The 23,215-nt window shown below is 41.1% G+C and overlaps 1 protein-coding gene across 4 annotated transcripts; it reads right to left on the bottom strand.

Moving 5' to 3' along the window:
* Positions 1–717: 717 nt before the first annotated feature.
* Positions 718–22,823, bottom strand: dglucy (D-glutamate cyclase). 4 transcript variants are annotated; one of them, XM_089004406.1, is made up of 16 exons: positions 22,669–22,823; positions 16,347–16,417; positions 15,172–15,267; positions 14,026–14,179; positions 12,138–12,224; positions 11,833–11,986; positions 11,496–11,646; positions 11,300–11,422; positions 10,474–10,686; positions 7,876–7,993; positions 7,147–7,289; positions 5,364–5,463; positions 5,053–5,201; positions 3,039–3,158; positions 1,359–1,516; positions 718–1,283 (listed from the first exon to the last, which is right to left on the bottom strand). In XM_089004406.1, the coding sequence occupies exons 2-16, from the start codon at positions 16,408–16,410 to the stop codon at positions 1,122–1,124; spliced, it is 1,992 nt and encodes a 663-aa protein (XP_088860532.1). In that variant the 5' UTR covers positions 16,411–16,417; positions 22,669–22,823; the 3' UTR covers positions 718–1,121. The 4 variants fall into 4 exon arrangements, with proteins under 4 accessions (XP_088860532.1, XP_088860533.1, XP_088860530.1 ...); XM_089004407.1 differs by lacking the exon at positions 22,669–22,823 and adding an exon at positions 21,954–22,094; XM_089004404.1 differs by lacking the exon at positions 22,669–22,823 and adding an exon at positions 16,699–16,739.
* Positions 22,824–23,215: the final 392 nt, after the last annotated feature.

Below are 23,215 nucleotides of genomic sequence, written 5' to 3'. Positions count from 1 at the left end.
TATTTTGCCTATCAAGGAACTGCAAGTAGTTTCTTTTTCCTCTCCAAGCATAATATCAAGGTCTGCCATCGGACACTGGGTGGAATAGTCCGAAAAGTTACAGGACTGTATCACAAAAGTCTACTGGGGTGTGCAAAAGTAGGCGGACCGCTATTTAAAAAAATACAGAGAAAGAAAAATCATCCAATAGTGACTCAATTTATTGTATGAAAAAAAAAACAGAACAAATTAAGACATTATATTTTACTGATGTGACACCTATTTTTGCACCCCCCTGTATTCCTAATGCAAACTACCAATTTTTCCTTTCCAAAATAATCCTCTCTGGAGTCTCACGCACTTTCCCAGCCTTTTCTCACATGCATGCATGGAAGGATTCTTTTGGGATCCCCCCCCACAACCCTGTCATCGTGCTTGCTTCTTAATGTTGTCCATATCTTCAAAATGACCAACGTGAGCTTGAGAAAAAGGTGGGGTGAACGTCCCCCCCCCCATTCTCGTCAGGGTTCGTTCAAGGTCACAAACAGTGAACAGACATTCAGCCCAATTTTTTTTGTCATGAATACAAGACATGCCCGTGCATGGAAAAACATGACAACTGCTGGCAAACATCTGGAGAACATTTACGATATTGAACGAACCCTGATGTAAACCCAATGGCCGAATGTTGTTTTGGAGTAGGCTCAAGGCCAAAAACGATCACAAAGACAGACAACAGACATTCACAAAGAGTTTTAATGATGTTTTTCTTGTCACAAAGTATGCTACATTTTCTGAACCCCGACAAAAAAGCATCATCGTGATGTGCGCATACACTTGTGGCTACTTACAAAATTGATCCTGATACAAGAAAACTAAGTGATCCACAGTTCTATTTTCTTTTTCAAAGTCAACAATGGATGATTCGAAATGATTAAAAGAAGAAAAATCATGATTTGGGTTCTTCTGATTGAGAGGAGGTCTTCCTGCTTCACCAGTCCACTGGAGGCACGAGTTGTCTCGAAGATCAACATGTCACATTGAGCGTTTCACAAAGCAGCAAAAAGTGCGACGTGAAAAGTGTCTCAACATTTGCATTAGCCGAGAGTAAACACACAATGAAACACAAATCAAAGTTGCAATCAACTCATACAATCAGATGAGCCATGAGTGACTTTAATCAATCTGGTGATTATGTCAGAATGCGTGGGATGAAAGGTCAAACCATCCACCTCCATGGCCAGATGAGCCGTTTTTCCACTACGAATGCCAAAACGCACAAGAGTTGCCAAGATAGATTCCTCCTAGAGATCAAGATTCACCGAGATATTCAGTGAGAAACCTTCAGGTAGATATTCCAAAAACGTGATGTGTTTCACCTTCTTCACGGATGGCAAATTAGCATTCCAATCTTGCAGCTCTTCGGGGGTGTAGTGATCCATTCCCAGACCTTTGTTTAGGTATCGCTTATGTACAGGACAGGTGTTGAGCAGGTAGAGGCCACAGGCCACTGCATACCCTCCCCAGTTGGAAACCCCTGCAAGTGTCATCGAGAGGAAAAACTGAGACGACCCACCGTCAATCCAAAACTTTTTCATATATATATATAGTAAAGTCTCGTTATATCGAATATATCGATAGTCCCGGTTATATCGATACTATTTCTATGCACGCACGGAGAAAATTACATGCTAACAGGGTCGGATATATTGATAGTCCCGGTTATATTGATATTTTTTCGGACTCCCTTGAATATCGATATAACGAGACTTTACTGTATATATATATATATACGTCCTGTGAGCGACGCTAAATCGGCCACGGTGTCGTTGGCCTGTCGTTTTTGTTATTTGGCTCCTCTCACAATGTTGTCGCCCAGAATTGCAAACAGATGGCGTTATTAATACATTTGTGGCAAAAAGGAGCATTCTGTTACTCTTAAGATTTTTTTTTTCTGTAAAACTGTTTGGATTGGAAATACAGTGATACATCGGCTTACAAACGCTTTAGCTAACAAATTTTTCGTTTTACGGACATTAAATTTGCAAGAATATAATCTTGGCATACAAACTAGTTTTCGGGAAACACATGGAGCGCCGCAATGGCTGGCCGACTAGTTTTCGGCGGAAGAACACCAAGCCACACGGCCGAACAGCGCCACTGTGGCTTCCAGACTACTTTTCCACACCCCCTTTCTATGAGTGCATGTGGTTTGCCATCGAGTGGATACTTTTACTTTTTTGGGACCGAAAAAGACCCCACCACAGCCCTGTGTTTAGCCGAAGAGGACACAAAACAAAATGACGGTGGAGCAGAAGAAGGAGATTATTGAGAAACGCGAACAAGGTGTGCGGTTGTGTGATTTAGCATCCTAGTACCAGTATGCTAAGTCGACCATTGCTATGTGTGGCTGAAGGTGTTTCTGTGTTGTCTAAGCAACAGTCTCAGGCAATAGAAGAGGTTGAAAAACTTCTGTTGATTTGGATTAACGAAAAGCAGCTAGCAGGGGACTCTGTGTAAGGGCATTATCGCGGAGAAAGCACGGTAACTTCACTCAGATATCATCAAGAGGCAACTATATCAACAACCATCACAAAGGTAAATAAAACGACTTTAGTATATAGTACAGTTTATTTCTTTAATTACAATACATTATCACATTCAATATACATAAAATAAGGTATATTTTGTGTAGTTTTAAGGTTTATTTAGTAGAAATTTACGTTTTATGGGGACCTGGAAAGAGATTATTCTCATTTTAATGGTTTCCTATGGGAAATTAATGTTTGGAGGACACACTTTTCGCCTTACACACACTTTCTATGAACCAATTACATTTGTAAGCTGAGGTATCACTGTACGTATGCTACTTCTGCTGCATATGTTATACAAATAAACCATGTCAGGCCATGGGGGGCAGGGGGAACTTTCATGACACCAATTCTGCTTCATGCCATTGAAGAAATGGGGGGTTCATAAATGAAAAGTGGATCCATTCTAATGAAAAGTGGCTCCATTCATGATTAGTTTGCAACATCAGGAGGTTTGGCAATCCAAACCTGCAGTGATAGCGTAGTCTGCAGGCACGTCACAGGCTATCAGATCCCCCTTTGGCATCAGATTCTTGACTCTCTCCTTCACTTTTCCCATCCCCAACTCATTTCCACCATCACCGATTCCTGGAGGGAATAAAATCTACTGAGTAAACAAGATGAGAGGCCTGGAATCCGTTTGTTTCTTAACTCATTCACTGCCATTCACAAATTTATTCGGGAACTGAAAATATGACATTGATCAGGGGTGTCCAAAGTCGGTCCTCGAGGGCCGCTTTCCTGCCTGTTTTCCAGCTCTACCAGGAGCAACACACCTGATTCAAATGATCAGCTCATCAGCCAGCTCTGAAGCAGCATCAAAATGGTCTTGATGATTTGAATCAGTTGCGTTGCTCCTTGGAGAGCTGGAAAACAGGCAGGACGGCGGCCCTCGAGGACCGACTTTGGACACCCCTGACATAGATAATAATAATAATAAATATTTGTTGTCATATTTGTTTTCTCCCCAAGATGGCGGTGCGTGAACACGCAGCGGCTCCCCTCTCCCGGCAAATTGGCGTTTTCATGTTTATGTTTGTTATATTATAAGTGCCTTGCAATCTGGGTCCGAGAGGACAGTAATTTCATCTGTGCTGTATGTCATGCATATTAGCATATTTGACAATAAAGCTGACTTTGACTAATAATAATAATACATTTTATTTTAAGCGCCTTGCAAAGCTCTCAAGGACACTTTACAGCCACAGACAAGCATAGATACAATAATAAATAAAATAAAAATCTAAATAGAATACAATAAATACAATATAATTATAAATATAAGCAAGATATAGAGCTACAGAGAAAATGCAATTTTAAATAGGTGGGTCATTAGATGGCATTTGAAGGTGGGAAGAGAATTGACGTTACAAATGTTGGGAGGAAGTGAGTTCCGGAGTTTGGGGGCAGAGGATCTGAAAGCTCTGTCCCCCATCGTGCTGAGACAGGCAGGGGGGGGGGGGGGCACACAGAGGTAGAGGGAGGAAGAGAATCTAAGGCAGGGGTGTGAAAGTCATTTTTTGCCGCGGGCCACATTGTAGTTATGGTTTCCTCTCAAGGGCCGTTATGAATTTGTGGAACCCATTAGAATGTTTAAATCCCTTCAAATATTACATATAGAGCACACAGCAAATTAATGAATAACTCGTTTTCAAATCTGAAGTCAAGAATAATGACTTTTATTGTGGTTGACATCCAAAAATATGAAATTTTGGCTCAGATTTTAGCATATCATCATGGAATTTAACAAGTTTGATTTGCTTTCGCGGGCCGAAAAAAATGATGTGGCGGGCCGGATTTGGCCCGCGGGCCTTGACTTTGACACCTGTGATCTAAGGGAACGAGAGGGAATAGAAATTTGAAGAAGGTCAGAAGGGTAAGGTTATGGATAGTTCTAAATGTATAAAGAAGAATTTTAAAGTTAGAGTGCCATTTCCGAGTTTGTCTGGGTTTTGTTTTTTCAAGCTTGGGTGCCGATAAAGCGCTGGCCATGGCGTCTGGCAATGTTCCTTCTTTTCCTCAAGGTGGCAGCATTTTCCTTTTTTCCATGTTAGCGCTTTGTCTGAGCTTCAGCTGTTGTTAAAGCGCTATATAAACTAACATGTAAGTTCTATATCATTGTATTTTGGACAGCGGCCCTCATTTCAAGCTCATATAACTCCAGACCCATATAATTTAGGAATTAACTCTTTTTTCCTGATGAAAGAAAAGAGTTTCCAACGCTGTATTGAATGTTTATGTAGACCAAAAACTCAATATTCTGTGGGTCCTGGAATTCAAGTGACAATGACAAAAACCCTGGCACTGGAGTGGACACATTTTTGCACGTCTGGCAGTGAATGAGTTAAAAGGAGACAATTAACTGATGCATGTGCAGCACAGGCATCTGAAAAAGGCAAAGTTAATCTTCTAGCAGCTGCGTTACTTTTTACCTTCCCGTCACTTCTGTTAGCTACAAATGGAACACTAGCATGTTGACTACCTATTGTGGTAATTCCTGGAATATTTTTTGCAGCAATAAACAAGTCGTCGATTGGATCCACAAGATGCTTGATGTTTATTGCCCTCATGTTGTAGTAGTTTCCATCATCAGCTCGTCCACTGCGCTCTATGGCTACTAGCTGGTCATACCTGCAACCACAATTAACAGTCATGGTTCTGTGACAGCAACAGTCACATTTCTGTTAATGAACTACTCTCCCACCAAATGTTAGAGAAAATGGAAGAGCACAAATAACTGACGACAAGACATTCAGATGACATGGTTCGGTGAACAAAGACAGCTTTACAGACCTTGGTTTAGCGGGATCTCCATGGTGACACAAAAAGTTAAGTGTAGAGTTCGGACCAATGTCTTCAAAGACCACCAAAGGAATTTTTGATTTCAGTACACCTAGGGAGGCAAAAAAAACAAGTCCTCAAAGGACAACCGACGCCTCCGGACAAGTTGTGTCCATAATTTGTAAAATCACTTCAAATGACTTCTACTGAGCGTATTTTACAAATATTCCATGGCATATAGCTATATTTTACGTTTTAAGACGTGCGCTGAATATTCAGGAAGTCTTGTTTTCGAGTTGATGACGATGCCTGACGTGACGTCACGTCTGGAACGCCCCTGACCGAGAAAGCGACACACAATGCATTTTGGGTAGTTTCTTTGGTCTGAAAACTTCATGTTGATCCGTGTTGATGGCGAAATTAGAAGGAAAACACATAAATAACGCAATGGTGAATCGTTGTGTGTTGCACCAAGACTAATATTTCATTCTTGTTGACACAAATTCCCAGCAGACAAATCAGCCCATTTCCAACGGAGCTTGGGCGCCATCTTGTGCATTTTCTGGGACGCTACATAGGAGTCCCGACGGCTCGAATGGATACGGGACGACTTCTTTAATCGATTGCAAACATTTATGCTTTCCTCTTCAGAACTATTTGAATCATATTCATAAGTGAATCTGAAGCCATTGTTTTGATTCTAGAGCAAGGCAAGACGTCCTGGCGTGACATCACGAACAAGGGGGCGGGACCTTCTGAAACTCGCCATTTCCAGGGTCATTTCGAACTAGTTGTGGGACACTTTAACTCATTTTTATTGGTGTTTTGCATTTGACCAAAAATTAATGTTGCATGCCTGTCAAACTTGGCTAATAGCTGCCCTTATAATTTATTACAATTACCGTATGAAAGTTGTAGTACGCCGTACATTGTTCGAAATGATAACAAATATTATATATATATATATATATATATATATATATATATATATATATATATATATATATATATATATATATACACACACACACACACACACACATATATATCTTCTTCTTTTCCTTTCGGCTTTTCCCCTCAGGGGTCGCCACAGCGAATCAATGTCCTCCATCTATCCCGGTTTTGTGCATCCTCTTCTCTCACACCAGCTACCTTCATGTGCTCTCGGTCTCCTGCCTGGCAGTTCAAGGCTCAGCATCCTTCTCCCTATATAGTCACTCGCTCTCCTCTGGACATGTCCAAACCATCTGTATGTATGTGTGTGTGTGTATATATATATATATATATATATATATATATATATATATATATATATATCAAAACTCTCAAGTACACTTCACACTCACTGGATTTTTTGTGCGGCTGAGCAGCGGCAGCCATTCGCGCCAGCGTTAATTCTTGTTTGGCGTGTTTCAAAGGAGTGTATTCAGTTTTGTTTCTTGGTGAGTCTATGTAATTTATGTCTATGTTATTTACACAATATAACGTATATAATATTCACTTGGCTCTAAATAAAGTTTGCTGTTGTCAATGTCACCGCAACCTAAAGTAAGCGCGCTCTAAATTGAACAGATTCTGATAATTTGATATGAGACATTGATTTATTTGTTCTTTGACATCTTAGTAAATGTAGAGACAGAGTAGCTGCACTTGTGGTAGCTACACCAGCATGACATGTTTATCACACTTGTATGTGTGGATCCAAAGAAAACTAAATCAAGAAAAAAGGTAAAAAGTAACATTTAACAACCGTATGGATATTAAATTTGAAATACACTGAGCACAAAACTCCTACCTGACGTCACAGCTTCATCGATGATATCCTGATTCATCTGCAAGGCTCTCCTGTCCGTCACCATTGTAACTTGCTTGCCGAGGGAAAGCAGCATGGTTGCCATGGCAATTGCACCAGGTGGGCCATCAGTCTCATCAGGAGGACTGAAACAAGTCAAAAAAGATTCTCAGATGTGACGGATGTCAAGTGGCTCAACTTGGTTGAGCAACTTGTGTGTGTATCGCTCGTCATGATGGCACTAAATCTGTCGCGGCTTGGAATTGAAACGGATTTATGTTGGACAGGAGATGTGAGACAATCTCTTTTCGTCATTGGATGCTACAGCTGCGTGTTTGCTTTCAACATTTAGCTTGTAGTAGACGTGCACATTCCACCAAGACGTCCCTGATCCACTGCAGAAGAGGACGCTTTGATCCTCTTCTTTTTCATCTAGAACTGCTTCATGTCACAAAGAAGGTACATTAAATGCTAAAGAATGAACGACTCTCTGCGTCTTCGTGTTGTCATGGTATTTGCTATTTAGTTTTTTTTAGTTCAAGATGGCACCGCAAAAGTGGCTGCCTTTCCAGCAGCTCCTGTATTTTGTTTTCTACTTCTTTCTTTCCTTTCCTCTTCCTTTCACAACTTTGCTGCTGTGAAATGTAAATTTCTCCACTGCGAGACAAATAAAGGTACATCATATCCAATCTATGATAATATCACACACATAGAGCATTTTGAAAGATTTACCTGTGCATGTAGTGTGTTGGTAATCCTGTCGTTATGGCAACAGAGGATGAGTGTGAGAGCGCCAGACAAGAGCGTAGAAGTTCATCTTGAATAAACAAAGCTTTGATGCCCCGTTGACCTGTTTGACAGAGGTTGGAAAAAGTGAGATATATTTACTACTGTTGGGAGGCCCATTCAGACATGTAGAGAGACTCCAACTCTGACACAGAACACAATCAACAAATGACAGTATCGGGCAGCGCTATTTGGGACAGTTCTTATCCGAGATGGGGAACATTGACAAGTAGCTGGATAGTATTTTCTCCATTTAGTCCAGGGGTGTCAAAGTCATTTTTTGCGACGCGCCACGTTGTAGCTATGGTTGCCTCTCGAGGGCCGTTCTGAATTTGGGGAAGCCATTAGAATGTTTAATCCCCTCCACATACTACATATAGAGCGCACGACAAATTAATTAAAAACTAGTTTTCAAATCTGAAGTCAAGAATAATGACTGTTATTGTAGTTTACATCCAAAAATATGAAATTTTGGTTAGGATTTTAGCAAGCATCACGGAATTTTACAAATTTGATTTGCTTTCGCGGGCCGAAAAAAATGATTTGGCGGGCTGGATTTGGCCCCCGGGCCTTGACTTTGACAAATGTGATTTAGTCAATCCTTTATTCCCATGAAATTTTAATGAAGAACAATACAATGCAATTCAAATTAAGTTGCCGAGAGAAAAGGTTTAAAAAGTTTAAAAGGTTTAAAATCTGCGTAGTTAACAAAGAAGCTCAAAGGTTAAAAAAAAGCTGTTTTTTTCCCTCCATACCAATACAGATTAATATGAGTGAAGGGTCCTGATAATTGATATTTTCTGTCAATGTTCACATGCGGTAATGGACATATTGCGTCAAAAAAAAACATAAATAAAAATAAATCTCCTGACATTTTCCAAAACTTTGTCAGAGCTGTGCTGTTTTAAAGTCATGCATAAATGCATAGTTTACTATTTTTTTAAATTCAGATTAAAAAAAAGGTGATGCCATTGTGCTTTGTCTCATATATGTAAAGTATAAATACTTTTTACATATTTTAAAAATGCTGGTATCCACATAAAAATTCTAGGGCAGGGGTCGGAAACCTTTTTGACTAAGAGAGCCATAAAAGTAAAATATTTAGAAATGTTTTTCAGTGAGAGCCACACAAGCTCACACACACAAGCACGCACGCGCAGACACTTTTCAACAAAATGTCAGAACGTATTCGTTAAAAAAACTTTGTGATAATACTCACCATTAACAAGAAAGCTTTTCCGTTCCTCATGATTGGGAAAAAAAATCCAGCCAAACGATCGGAATGAAAGTCAACTTCCCGGGTCCATACGCGAAGTTACTGCTAGCTAGCCTGCACACGGCTCATTAGCTTCCACACTTGCTTTATGCTGTTTCTCGCAGAAATATATTTATGATGTTAGCATGGGGGCTTGTCAAGGTGCCACTGATATTCAACTGTTTCATTCATGGTATTGTTTCATTGCAAATTAAATTCAGAACCTTTTCTCTCCACAAAGGCGAATCACTCGTCATTTTTTTTACTCATCGGGCTTATTTAAAAGGGGCGGTTACCTGTTTCAAAATGAACGGCCAGTATCATCCAATCAAAATTGCCCTTTCAGTCCAACCTAGGTCAGTATCATCCAATTAAAAACAGGAAATGAACAGCAAAAAAGGGAAAAGATGTATTTAGTTTTATCAGCAAGCCAAATGCAACCATTAAAAGAGCCATATATGGCTCACGAGTCATAGGTTCCCAAACTTTGTTCTATGGGGTAGCCAACACTCCATTGCTGTTTTTGACTTATCGCGGCAAGGTCCTGTTCCCCATGAACCACCATGTTCTGAAATCAATCATGAGTAAACGTTCTGATGTAAAAAAAAAAAAGAAAAATCAGCCCAAGACATAACGTAAGAGGGACACTGTACAGTGCAGGTACTTTTTCGACATAATACATACAGGGTGACCCAAAAAGATGTGTCCGACTGAGTCCCTCTGCAGCAATGTTTTCTCCCGAAAGAGGAGTGTGTAAAAGTGATTGACAACTTTGTCAGATGAATACAGGTTTGCTTGCAACAAAATGGTGGACATTTGGAACACATCTTGGGAAAGCCATACATTGACTAAAGATTGACAGAACGACCATTAACCAGAGTTTCAGCTATTTCTGTCAATTTTTAGTCTATTTATGGGTTTCCCAAGATGTGTTCCAAATGTCCACAATTTTCTTGCAAGAAAACCTGTACTTGTCTGACAAAGTTGTCAATCACTTTTACACACTCCTCTTTTGGGAGGGTGACCCAAAAAGGTGCGTCCTACTGAGTCCCTCTATGCTGCAATGTTTTTTCCCAAAAGAGGGGTGTGTAAAAGTGATTGAAGCCATAAACAGACTAAAACATGTCAGAAATAGCTGAAACTCTGGTGAATGGTCTTCCATAAACTGAATAATGTATGGTTCTAATTTGAAATAAATAGTTTTTTAATCAAAGCCACAATTGAAATTTTCATGGATACACATGGGTACCCTTTTTGGGTCACCCTGTACAGTAGTACACATCCATTACCTGGGTCTTCTCCGATGATTGCATCCAGCTGCCTGATCTTTGCCACAGCGCTTTGTGACACCAGGCTATAGAGCAAGGGGTTTTCAGATATCTGGAAGCAGAGGGCTGTAACTTCGGACTTATTACTGTCAGGGCCGTGGGTTGGGAGGGAGGAATCTTGCACATCAGTCAAGAACATGCAGCCCGGTGAGTGACTGAATGCCAATGATGGCTCTGGAAACCAAGGAAGATGAGGTCTTTTTGAACTGCACGGTTATTTGGAGATCATTTGGGGGAAAATAAAAAATCAAAGATTAATCAGGATGAAAAGAAAAATGAGACTGTGGAGATGGTGAAATATTATAACAGCCGGTCAAAAAGGCCTGGGGGCTGTTGATGTTCTCATAATGTTGTTCTCATAATTCACACAAAATTAAGAGTGTGTTTTTCCACACAAGCTGGAATGTGAATACACAATACTCAAATTGGGAAGAAATGTGTTGAACTGAACATGAATATTCTTTTGATTCCAAATGAAGGCACTGGTTTGTTGCTACTTGCTGACGTTACCCACTACTGACAACACCTACGTCAAGTCCTCAAAAGGCACTAAGCTCCACGTCATTGAATGTTTTTAAATGTTTTGAAAAAGCCATCACTTGTTTTTACACATGAGTGCATTTCTCCAGCATTTTAGGTCACTTTTGTCAAAGGAAAATAACATGTTTGCCTTAATGGTGACACAATTTTACCTCTTCAGTAAACGTTAAGTAATGTTGAAGGTAACAGTGTAAACATCTGGCATCAATCATAAAAAAACAACTATTTTCAAACACGGGGGACTGACTGCTGTTGGTGATTGCCTCAATGGCAGTCACTCCACAGGCCCAGAAGACTGGGACATCCTCGGGCTGCAGCTCAACCTGATCCCCATAATCTGGTTGGGACAGGTCCTTTATGCCTAGGAAAGCTAAACATGCAAAACCAAAGTTCACTTGCAACTTAAAAGAGAGGTGATTTCCTCTACAACCGTATTCAGGCACCTGCATCTCCAATGTGCACAGGAGCTCCATGTGCTTGGGGATCAAGGTTGGTGACTTGGACTGCCGCCTCCAGCATCGCAGGTGGAATTGGACGCATCGACACAACGAGAGGGCAACTGAAAACACCAGCTTGAACACAGGAAACAGCAGTCTAGAAAGACGAATTTTCATCCAGATATTAGCAATGATCAGTTATTTATAGTATTGCTCACACAAAGCCCATTTTAACATTGACTGACGCCTCTCAAGTGGTCAGCTTATCATGTTATCAGGTTGTTATTATTGGTGCGCAAAAGGGTTCATGCACCGACAGAACTTTGACACATTTGTTTCGCACCTTGTACATGCTGACATTGCGGCCTTGTTCCACATTCCTGACAACGACTCCAGCTTTCTTCAGGCTGCCTTCAAAGCTAAAACTGCAGCCCAAATAGAAACAAATCATGTCTGACCACTCCACACATGGTGTCGACGACTTCTGCGATATTGCCCTAAAAACAGATAACGTGTGTCAAGTACAAATCCAAATAATACAAAAGACACACACAACAGATTAAGGGTGAGGGGGACAAACTCGCATCCTGTGTATCAGAGCTTAACTAAAAATTAATTTGTTGTATTTATTTTTGTGTGACAGGACACCTGAGTGACTTGCTGTAGTTCAGCAGGCTCGAGACAGTTTTTACCAGAGCACCATCTTGATACACTCGGTACTGTGAGATGTCAGTCCTGATAGCACAGAAAAAAAGCACAAAACATTTCCCTACTATACATACACACAACTGTTGACAAGACAAAAATCCTTCTTTAAAATGTTTTTGAACTAAGATTCAATATACAATGTATTGTACAGTAAGATATAAATATTGCAAAACTGACTGTAATTATGCATAATCTTATTCAACACTTAGTTGACGTCACATATTGGGTGATGTATAAGACACTTATATACCCAAGTGTCATTTATATCACATGCCAATTGATCATAGTTTTGAGATATAATAGCAATTAGCAAAACCAAAATGCATTGACAATTATGATCATGGCCATTTAATTACAGTGATTTGAGCAAAAGTCAGTTACGGCCAATGGCCAACAAAAAGTGGCAGAAGTCCTGAACTCCAAACTCGATTCAGTTGAAGTTGAGACATTAAATTAAACATAAATAAAAGCAGAATATAATGACTTGCAAATTACGTTCAAGCTTTTTCAATTGAATGCACTTCAAATGCAAGATGTTCAAAATCATTCCCTTAGTTTGTTTTCCCGTAGTGTGTTTTCGCAAATCATTGACTTGAGACATGAAGGTTTTTGACTCCAGACACAAGTGACCCAATCAGAACTCTGCGGTTCAGTGATTTTTTTTTGGGGGGTAGAAACAATGGTACTGTGCAGCAAGCAGTGGTGGGCTGTGGATTTAATCGCTAGGGCTTCAGTAGTGCGCTAAGGCTTCAGTAGTCTGAATCAATTCAGGCTGAAAAAAGTGAGTGTTACTACAAGTCCACTAGGGTACCATTAGCCAGGAAATAACTGACCAACCTTTCTTAAAGAGGTTGATTTTGTCTTTAAAAGTCTGTCTTTAAAATGGCTTTACCAGTAAATCTCCAACCAAATCCATTTCTTCTCCTTAGCAAAAAAATGAAATCAACAAGATGTATTTTCTTCTGCAGCTCGCGACCGATACAATGTGCTAGCTCTGGCCAGTATGCTCTTGTCACTAGCGGCTTGTGATCAGAGCAGTTTTTCAGAAAAAGTAGTAGGACTATGATTGGCTAGTGACAAAACAATCATAGTTTGCAAAAAACTCTGATGTTGCCCAGTGCCTTCAAGAAGGCATTGGTACAGTTTTTGGGTTTCCAACTTGAAATCTGATTGGTTAAAGCAACAGGTTGATTGACACATTTGATGCAACGAGACCCGCAGAACTGATTGTCCAAGTAGATTTCTGACCCTGGTAAGAGATGTGATTGGTTAAATGCTTAAATACCAAAATACACATCTGGAAGCAGCGCAGCAGGAGAAAAAGTAATGAAAGGAAGCTGAAAGGCAATTTGGAATTATTTCATTCATGGACAAAATATAATTAACATCAGTCCATGATTCAGATCTATTTGGGCCAGCACATCTCATTTTGGAAAATGAAATGAAAATTCACAGCATTTAATGATGAGAATAAAAATAAATAAAATAAAAATAAAAATACATTACATTTTAAGCGCCTTTCAAAGCTCTCAAGGACACTTTAAAGTCACAGACAAGCAGAGGTACTATAATAAAGAAAATATAATCAAGAATATAATTCCTGAATGAAGTACAATTATAAATAGAAACAAGATAGAGAGCTACACAGAAAATGCAATTTTATATAGGTGGGTTTTGAGATGGGACTTGAAAGGTGGGAAGAGAATCGATGTTACGAATGTTGGGAGGAAGTGACTTCCAAAGTTTAGGGGCAGAGCAGCTGAAGGCTCTGTCACCCATCGTGCTGAGACAAGATAATCGGCTACTCACATGACAGAAAAGGTGTTACCTGATGTCAGAATCTTTTGCCAGAGGTGGGCATGCGGTCTCTCCTGGTTGACTGCAGTACATGAGTGGCAAAGGTGCTGGATTACTGTGACAAAACACTTCAAAGTCATTGGCCAGATGTTTGGGAACGATGATAACATTTGCTTGCTGGTATCCTGCCACAACAAAAAAATGGATAAACAACACACACATACATACACACAAACAATTTTTTTGTTATGACTATCCGATGGAAGTCTTGATAGAAGTGCAGTTATGTGCACATTGTGCAAAAAGTTTGCATATCCCCGAGGCACTTCAACACTCCAAAGGTACAGTGAAAACAACAAAGGCACCTAAATTGAGCCCTGGGGTACACCACATGACCGAGGCGGTACGTGACTCAGAGCAGCCAAGGCGAAGACAAAAGTTCTGTCAGCTAGATAGGACCTAAACCAGTCAAGAACACTACCGGTAATGCTCACCAAATATGAAAGGGCTGCTGGTCTAACTAACAAATCGCGGTAAAAGAGAGCAAAAGACAATATTTGTCACAACCTATTCAGGCACCTTTGACATGATTTGATGAACTTGGTTTCAGCTTTAAACCACAGATACAGTACAGTGGCACCTACATGCTTGGTCAATAGACAAGTCGCAGACTTCACAGGCGACCAATGTTCACCTGGGGCGCGACACCAGCTTCCAAAAGGTCATTTAATGTTCGAAAATACTTTGTTCCAAAATTGTTTACTCCCACTATGTGACTGAGTCTAATCTTTGTTTGTAAAACTTCAAGCCTCAGAGCATTCAATGAAAGACCTGGCTGCTGAGTTGGCGGTCTGGGCTTTTGGCATTGTGGTGAGCAGTCTATTCTTCCGGGTCTACAGCAAAGGGGTAGTATGGATTCAAGCCCGAGAGTACGTGGACGGTTTACACAAGCATTGAATAATCAACTTATCCAGCCTTATTATGACTGCTCACCGGTTCTAATAAAGAAGTTGCCCACAGATTAATTAGTGCATGCAATTTGGATTGATTCGACTGATGGACCCTTTTTATTCTTGACAAAACAAAACAACAACAACTCATATTCCAAAGACAATGGCGATAAGTCTTGCCCAGAACTAAGAAAAATGTGCATGATGGAAATGGACACGTCTCTTACCATTGGCTAATCCAGATGTGTTTGTTATTCTGAGATCTTCATTCCTAATCAGCAGCCTCAAATCAGCAGAACGCAAAGACTTTAAGTGACCCGACGCTGTCATCACAGAGCGGAAAGAAAAAAGACATTAATGAAAACACCAAACCTCAAAACAGGTATCTTTGCTTGGGTGTGAATTATTCATTAACTCATGGGTTAGCCTCATTTACACCGCCTCCCCCTTACACATACATTTCATACAGGCGCCACCCACTTGTTTAAATAGCTTTAGTGGCTCAACAGGGGTTTCGGTTTATTTGCTACATAACACAAATAAACGTCAGTTACGTATGGTCTCTCTATTTATCATAGAGCAGTGGTTCTTATTGTTGTTGGAGGCACCGAATCCCACCAGTCATTCACCGAAACCGTCTTCAATAAAAAATAAAATGTTTTTTTTTTTCGTTTTTTTTACTGTGCACAAAATGAATTGCACACTAATATGACTTTGTTCAAATAACAAAACCAACAAAGTGCATGAACTCAAAACATTTTCAATGACTGTGTCCACTAACTGCAGACGAGACTGAGGGGTGGGTGGACCTCTGCGGCGGGGGATCCACCGAACCCCTCAGACTAACTCCCCGAACCCCTAGGGTTCGATCAAACCCAGTTTAAGAAGCCCTGGCATAGAGGATGAAAATAAAATATTTCATTAAAAAATGTGAATTTTCTGGACAGAAGTGAGGAAAAAGAATCACTTGAACTCTGCAAAAATGCATGTTTGTAGAGACCACAATTGTGTATGTCAAAGGCCAACACATTTATGTGTCTGTCTGTTATACTATCTATCTATCTATCTATCTATCTATCTATCTATCTATCTATCTATATACCTACCTACCTATTTATCCATCTTTCCATAAAACATTAAAACGATTCATATTTACAAACATACACATGATTGATGGAGGTGCAGGCTTAGTGCCAAAAGGAAATTAATCAGCATTAATCACCAATCAGCAGAGGCTCAGGTCTTAATGGTATACAGACCAGATACACTACATTTATGTAGATTAAGTGTTGATCACACTTAAATTTAAACCAAGTTAAGTGACAGCGCAGTTGGTTAAATCATCACAATATGAATGTCTTTCTTTTTTTAATACATTAATATAGTTGTGTTCTTGTTTTACCTTTGTCACAGGCACCCCTGATGAATCTTAAGGAGAGCCTTGTAACTTTCATAGCAGTCAGCATGCTTGACCTGAGCATTGGAGCAGGCAGAAAAAAGTTCACTTTTTATGCAGCCGGTGCGCCCATTTTCTCCTTTTTTAAATACAGTATAGTATACTGAGTATACACTTTGAAAAAAATATCACTAAACTTGCAGTATCCTTAAGAAAGATTCGTGACAAACGGTGCACCTGTATGTTTTGCAATTATGCATTTTTTTGGCCTTCTTCCTGTTTGCAGCGTCTGGCCATTTACAGCATTTCATACTCAGCATGGGTGGCATGGTGGTCGACTGGTTAGCACGTCGCCTACCTTGGAGTGCAGAAGTCATCTGGCATTTGCATTTTCTTCCCACGCATGTGTGGGCTTTCTCTGGGCACTCTGGTTTCGTGATTCCAAAATCTTGCATGTCCGTTAATGAAACACTCTAAACCAGGGATAGGGATTTCTGGTTCCCTGTTTGATATCTCTCCCTACACAAATTCACCTCATTTAGTAGGTATTTTCAGGCTTCTACAGAGCTTGCTGATGAGCTGATCTGAGTCAGATGAGTTGAAGTAGAGGGAGCGCTAAAACGGTCAGGATTTGGCTCTCAAAGGTAATTCCCTAGCCCTGCTCTAAAATGTCCCTCAGTGTCATTGTTGTAATGATATGAGCAACTCGTATTTGCATGTTGTACTAGTGATGCCTGGCTATAAACCAAAGGAGCGTGCACGCTGCTGCAAGTCAGTCTGATGAGTGCCTACGAGAGCCACACATGTCAATTGCCTTCTCCCTCCAACACAGCCGTCCTAATAAAGAACCTCAACTCTATACAGAAGTTGTATCATTTACCGAACCCGCTTACACAAAGCAACACATGGTGTCAGAATTGGTCTGGAAGACAAGAGGACGATAAAAGGACTTGGAACGGAAGATTCCACGGAGGAAAGACATTGAGCACAACCCCCGGCAGAAAACGACAAAAATGGAAGCGTTACGTCCACCCACAGCTCTGCAGCTAACAGGTAACGTGGCTGAAAACTGGAAGAGATTTAAGCAACGTTTTGAACTGTATTTGTCTGCAAATGGAGCTGATGAAAGCCATTCGAATATGAAAGCATCCATGTTTTTGCACATTGTGGGAGAGGACGCTCTAGAGGTCTACAATAACTTTACATTTGATGCTGAGGATGACAAGATGAAGCTTTTGAAAATAATGGAAAAGTTTGAAGCTTACTGCATTCCGAAACGCAATGTGACGTTTGAAAGGCACAGATTCTTCACATGTGTACAGACAGTTGGAGAAACTATTGACCAATATGCAAATGTGACATGTGAGTTCGGTGGATTAACCACATCATTGATCAAAGACAGAATAGTGTGTGGCATTACAGATAATAAACTGAAAGAAACGCTACTCAGAGAATCAGATCTGGACCTGGAAAAAAGCTTTAGCACTGTGTAGAGTCGCTGAGACTGTTAAATCACAGGCGAAATGTGGCTAGCTGCAATGTGAATGCAGTGGAAAAAAATGCACACAGATTCAACAAAAACAAGACTGCTGATATGAAAGCAAGAGTGAGACACCCACCAAAAATATGATATTCAAACAAAAATGTTGTACTCGTTGTGGTACGCAACATCCCCCAAAGCAGTGTCCAGCATATTGGAAAATATGTCAAAACTGCGACAAAGCAAATCACTATGCTCGTTGCTGCAGGAACCAAGACATGAAAGGCAAGGTAGATGCAGTAAATGATCATTATGAAGTGAAGGAACTTTATGTGAATGCTGTAAAAGATGACAGAGAAGAAAAAGATTGGATCAATACACTGAAAGTGAACAACATTCGTCTAAAATTCAAATTGGATACTGGAGCCAATATGAATGTCATTTCAGAGACTGGTTTCATGAAAATCAGACCGAGACCAAAAATACATAGGGAAAACATGAAAGTAACAGCTGATGCGGTGCAGTCATACCCATGAAAGGAGAATGCATTGTGAATGTGACACATAAAGGCCAATTACATAAGCTATCTTTTATCATAGTTCCAAGGGATGTGCAGGGTCTACTAGGATTGTCGGCATGTGAGAGACTACGCCGAGTGAAGAGAGTTTTTGTCGTGGACAGACAAAAAGAGACAGTATGTGATCAACTGATGGAGCAGTACAAGACGTGTTTCAAGGGTTAGGCTGCCTACCAGGAGAACACACAATCAGAGTGAACAAAAGTGTGCCACCAGTCATACGTCCATGCAGGAAAGTCCCATTTGCTCTACAAAAGCAGCTAAAATCAGAATTGGACAAATATGGAGAACAAGCATGTAATAAAGAAAATTGAGAAGCCGACAGACTGGGTGAGTTCCCTCGTTGTCGTAGACAAAAAGAATGGAAAACTCTGAATATGCCTGGATCCCAGAGATCTAAACAGTGCCATTAAGAGGGAACACTTCATGCTACCTACTCGTGAAGAGATTATGGCACAGTTTTCAAAGGCAAAGTATTTCAGCAAGCTTGATGCTTCTTCAGGATTTTGGCAGATGAAGCTGGATGAGCCAAGTTCCAAACTACAGTGGTACCTCGGTTCTCGAACGCCTCGTTCACCTCACTGTTCGAACAAATCGGTGTTCGAACAAAATATTCAAGATATTCTTGCTTCGGCGTTCGAACGCCAATACGACGCGTGAGTGGAAGGAGTGTCTGATCTGGCGAGGGAATACAGCATGGCGAAATCTACGATCAGTACGATATTAAAGAATAAGGAGGCTGTGAAATCTAGTGATGTGACTGTGGGCGTGAGAGCAAGTGTCATTGTATAGATATTTTAAGAGAAAAGAACATCCTGTAGCCGAGTCATCCGTAGCTGTCACGTTCCGAGCTAGAGTGACGGCAGCTGACTCGTCGGAACGTAGTGGAATGTTTGGGATCCCAAGACAGACACGTACTACCCAAGCAGGATGTTTATTCACAAATCAAAGAAAACACAGTGAGTAAGAAGGCAGGGGGGGATCCGACCCGCTTACTACGCCAAAAAGCAAATGGCACACAAGGGTGCAAAATTACGCAATCCCTGAAGATGACATAAATTTACAGGACACGGGGAAAATACCTCGGACCGGATACACTCACGCATCGAAGGAAGAGTCCAGGCACGGTGGCGAGTTGGGTCAACTATCCGGCATTGGCGAGGTGATCGCGAACCGTATAAATGCGCCGTGTCCGTGATTAGAGAATGACAGCGGGTGGAGAACGGCCGGGAGAGGCAGCCCCCCGCCCCCCGCTGTCAACTCGCAAGTGACAGGAGCAAAGAGGTGGTTTCGCTGTTCGAAAAAAAAAAAATCGCTTTTCGAACAGGGTCCTGGAACGAATTATGGTCGAGAACCGAGGTACCACTGTATGTACTTTTAACAATCCGTTTGGAAGATACAGATTCCTAAGACTACCTTTTGGAATTGCTTCAGCTCCTGAAGTTTATCACAAAACAATCAACATGATATATGAGCACTTGGAAGGAGTTGATACCTCGATGGATGACATCATCATTTGGGGTGCCACCAGAGCTCAACATGACGAAAGACTGAAAGCTGTGCTAGAAGCAACAAGAAAAGCAAACCTGAAGCTGAATAAAGAGAAATGTCAGCTGGGTGCAACAGAATTGACATTTGTGGGAGATATCCTAAGCAGTGAAGGTATCAGACCAGACCCACGAAAAGTGCCTGCTATCGAAAACATGCCAAGGCCACAATGCAAAAAAGATGTGCAACGGTTTAATGGGATGATCACTTTCATGGGAAAATTCATACCTAACCTGTCAGAAAAGATGGCCCCACTGAGACATCTAACTGAGAAGAAGATAGAATGGCAATGGAATCATGAGCATGAAAAGGTATGGAATAAACTGAGGCAGCTGCTCACAGAGGAACCAGTACTGAAATTCTATGATCCAGAAAAAACAATCAAAATATCATCTGATGCATCTGTGAGTGGACTTGGTGCAGTACTTCTACAAAAACATGAAGACTGGCAACCCAGAGCATATGCATCACGTTCGATGACGGATCCGGAAACACGTTATGCACAGATTGAAAAAGAACTGCTCAGCATTATGTATGCCTGTGAGAGATTTCATCAATTTGTGTCAGGACAAGAAATCAGTGTGGAGACTGATCACAAGCCCTTAATAGCATTGTTTCAAAAGCCACTAAATGACTGTCCACCCCGTATACAGCGAATGATGATCAGGCTGCAACGTTACTCACTGAAGATTGCATACACCCCTGGAAAACTAATGTATACAGCTGACACGCTATCCAGAGCTGTTGACCCGAAAGAGCACTCGAAGGCTAAACTGGATGAAGAAGTTGAAGCTTACATACACATGATCACCAGTGCATTGCCAGTTGCAGATGCAAAGATGGAGATTATACGGATGGAAACAAACAAAGATGAGACACTGAAAGAATTGAAACAAATCATCAAAAATAGATGGCCCGAAGTTAAACAAAATTGTTCACCAGACGCAGCAGAATATTGTAACTACAGGATGGAGTTATCTGTAGTGGATGACATCATATACAAAGGCAGTAAGACTTTGAGAAGTGAAATGCTCAAAAAGATCCATGAAGGACATCTTGGAATTGAAAAGTGCAAGAGAAGAGCACAACAACTGATGTTCGGGCCTAGAATGAATCAAGACATCACAGATCAAGTGTCGAGATGTACAATTTGCCTCAAATATCAAGCAAATCAACCGGCAGAACCACTACACCCACACCAAGCACCAGAAAGGACCATACCAGAAGATGGGTGCTGACCTGTTTTCGTGTCAGGGTAAATATTATCTTTTGGTCACAGACTACTACTCCCTGTATCCAGAAGTTTGCAGACTGCAAGCTACAACAGCAGATAGGCTACAGCACGCCCTCGACCTTCATGAAGCAATGAGAAATGAGATGGGCGGATGTTTTCAGTATACTTTGCGGCGCTCGCAGTTTCCAACGCGTTTGCCCCCGCTGCTTTCAACTCGCTGACATAAACTCGATCAAATTTTAATACATATCAAACGCTTATCGAGCTTACATGCACGAAAAGAAAACATTTATTGGGTCGTACGAGCGAGCAAACATAACAAGTTTACCTCCACAACGAAAATCACAAATTTAGAGAGTGTGAGCATTACGCTGAACACACGTTAAGAGCATTTGGTTTTCTATCCATCCATCCATTTTCCGTACCGCTTATTCCTCATTAGGGTCGCGGTCATTAGGGTCGCGGGGGGTGCTGGAGGCACGAGGCGGGGGACACCCTGAATTGGTTGCCAGCCAATCGCAGGGCACACAAAGACGAACAACAGTCACTCTCACACTCACACCTAGGGACAATTTGGAGTGGTCAATCTGCCTGCCATGCATGTATTTGGAGTGTGGGAGGAAACCGGAGGACCCGGAGAAAACCCACGCGGGTCCGGGGAGAACATGCAAACTCTACACAGGGAGGCCGGACCTCTGCACTGTGAAGCCGGTGTGCTAACCACTTGACTACCGGGCCGCCCGCATTTGGTTTTCATATTGTGAAAATACTTGCCCTTTCGAAAGAGTAAACCCTCTCCCTGCAACAGTCTCGTTGTCTCTCAAAATCACTTGCGATACAAATGTAACTTGAGACGTTTTTCAATACCTAGAACCAGCTAAATCCCATTTCCTTTTTGGCAATATTCTGTTTGTAAATTCGTGATCCTTTAGGAGATCAGATCGAGCAGCCGATGACAATGAGGGAAAAATACGCCACCTCGCTGAAGCTCAACAACAGCATGCCTACGCAGCGGCCATGTTGGGAAGGTCAATAGAATTGTCAAAAACAATACTGTACATTTACATTGAAATTAAATCCTATTTTGCTATTTTCTTGCCTGGATATTATGTTTAAATAACTGACAATGCTTGAACGCGTGCCATTAGTATAAACATATATAAAAATTGCCTGGGGCGGGCACTCGGACCAAGCATCTCACCCAGCAGGTGCACAGCGGGGGCGTGTACACGTTGAGAATATTTTACTGCATTTTTCCTTGTTCAAATCAGATCCACTTGTTAGCAATTGGAATAAAGACGTACTCCAGTCAGTCGTGTATTCTCGTTCCTCAACTGCTACAGGCTCAACATTATGTCTATCTATGAAATGTTGCTCCTAGTTCCATTGTCCATAATGTACGGCATTGAATGCAAGCGTGTGCGTTACTATGTGGTGCCGATCTTATTCTGGCGTTTATTTGTGGTTCAAACGCGAGGAGCGTACTCACGGCTATGCCCCTCATAGTTTCGCATCCGAGTAGGAATGCATTTCGGACTGCGTTCAGGTCAGACTCCACTTTCAAAATTGAAGTCATGTGAGCTGCGACCACTGCGATGGTCAGCTTGTGCATTATGGTAATATGTCGCTCGCGAGCGTCGTTGGCCACCTTCAAAATAAAATCTGTCATTTCATGCATGCGCGGAAGTGGTTTGTTTGGTGAAAAAAATGTTGAAAATTCAAATCCAGTCTGTCGAACAATACATAAATTCAAAATAGGAACTCTCTGAACAGTGCAAATGTTGCGCTCTCCACTATAGTAAGGGAGATACGGTGTTGTGGGATCCAGAAAAAAAAAACACAAGACAAGCAATGTGATATGTCTTGACTCAACAGTGGTTTACTTCGAATGCCCCGATCTAATGCAAACGTATGCGCACAACAATTTCCGGTCCAACGATCTAAATCGGTCCGACACGAAACACTAACCGAAGCAGTCGTTCTATATTTAAATAAACATTTTCGATATATTATTTGTAAACCAATAGAACTACGCG

Source organism: Hippocampus bargibanti, linkage group LG09 (genome assembly GCF_051943395.1).
Source record: "Hippocampus bargibanti isolate YZ-2025 linkage group LG09, ASM5194339v1, whole genome shotgun sequence".
In the NCBI taxonomy this organism is placed as follows: Eukaryota; Metazoa; Chordata; class Actinopteri; order Syngnathiformes; family Syngnathidae; genus Hippocampus; species Hippocampus bargibanti.
This window is presented reverse-complemented; position numbering and strand designations above follow the sequence as displayed.

Bases quoted from the DNA above. Each gene is read 5' to 3' on its own strand.
- dglucy (XM_089004404.1), bottom strand. From the start codon at position 16,730: ATGCAAATGCCAGATGACTTCTGCACTCCAAG. The intron at 7,994-10,473 runs GTAATGGATGTG...TCTGTCAAACAG, and splicing joins AATCATCGGAGAAGACCCAG to GTCAACGGGGCATCAAAGCT. The intron at 3,159-5,052 runs GTAGTCAACATG...TATTCCCTCCAG, and splicing joins TCCAGGAATTACCACAATAG to GAATCGGTGATGGTGGAAAT.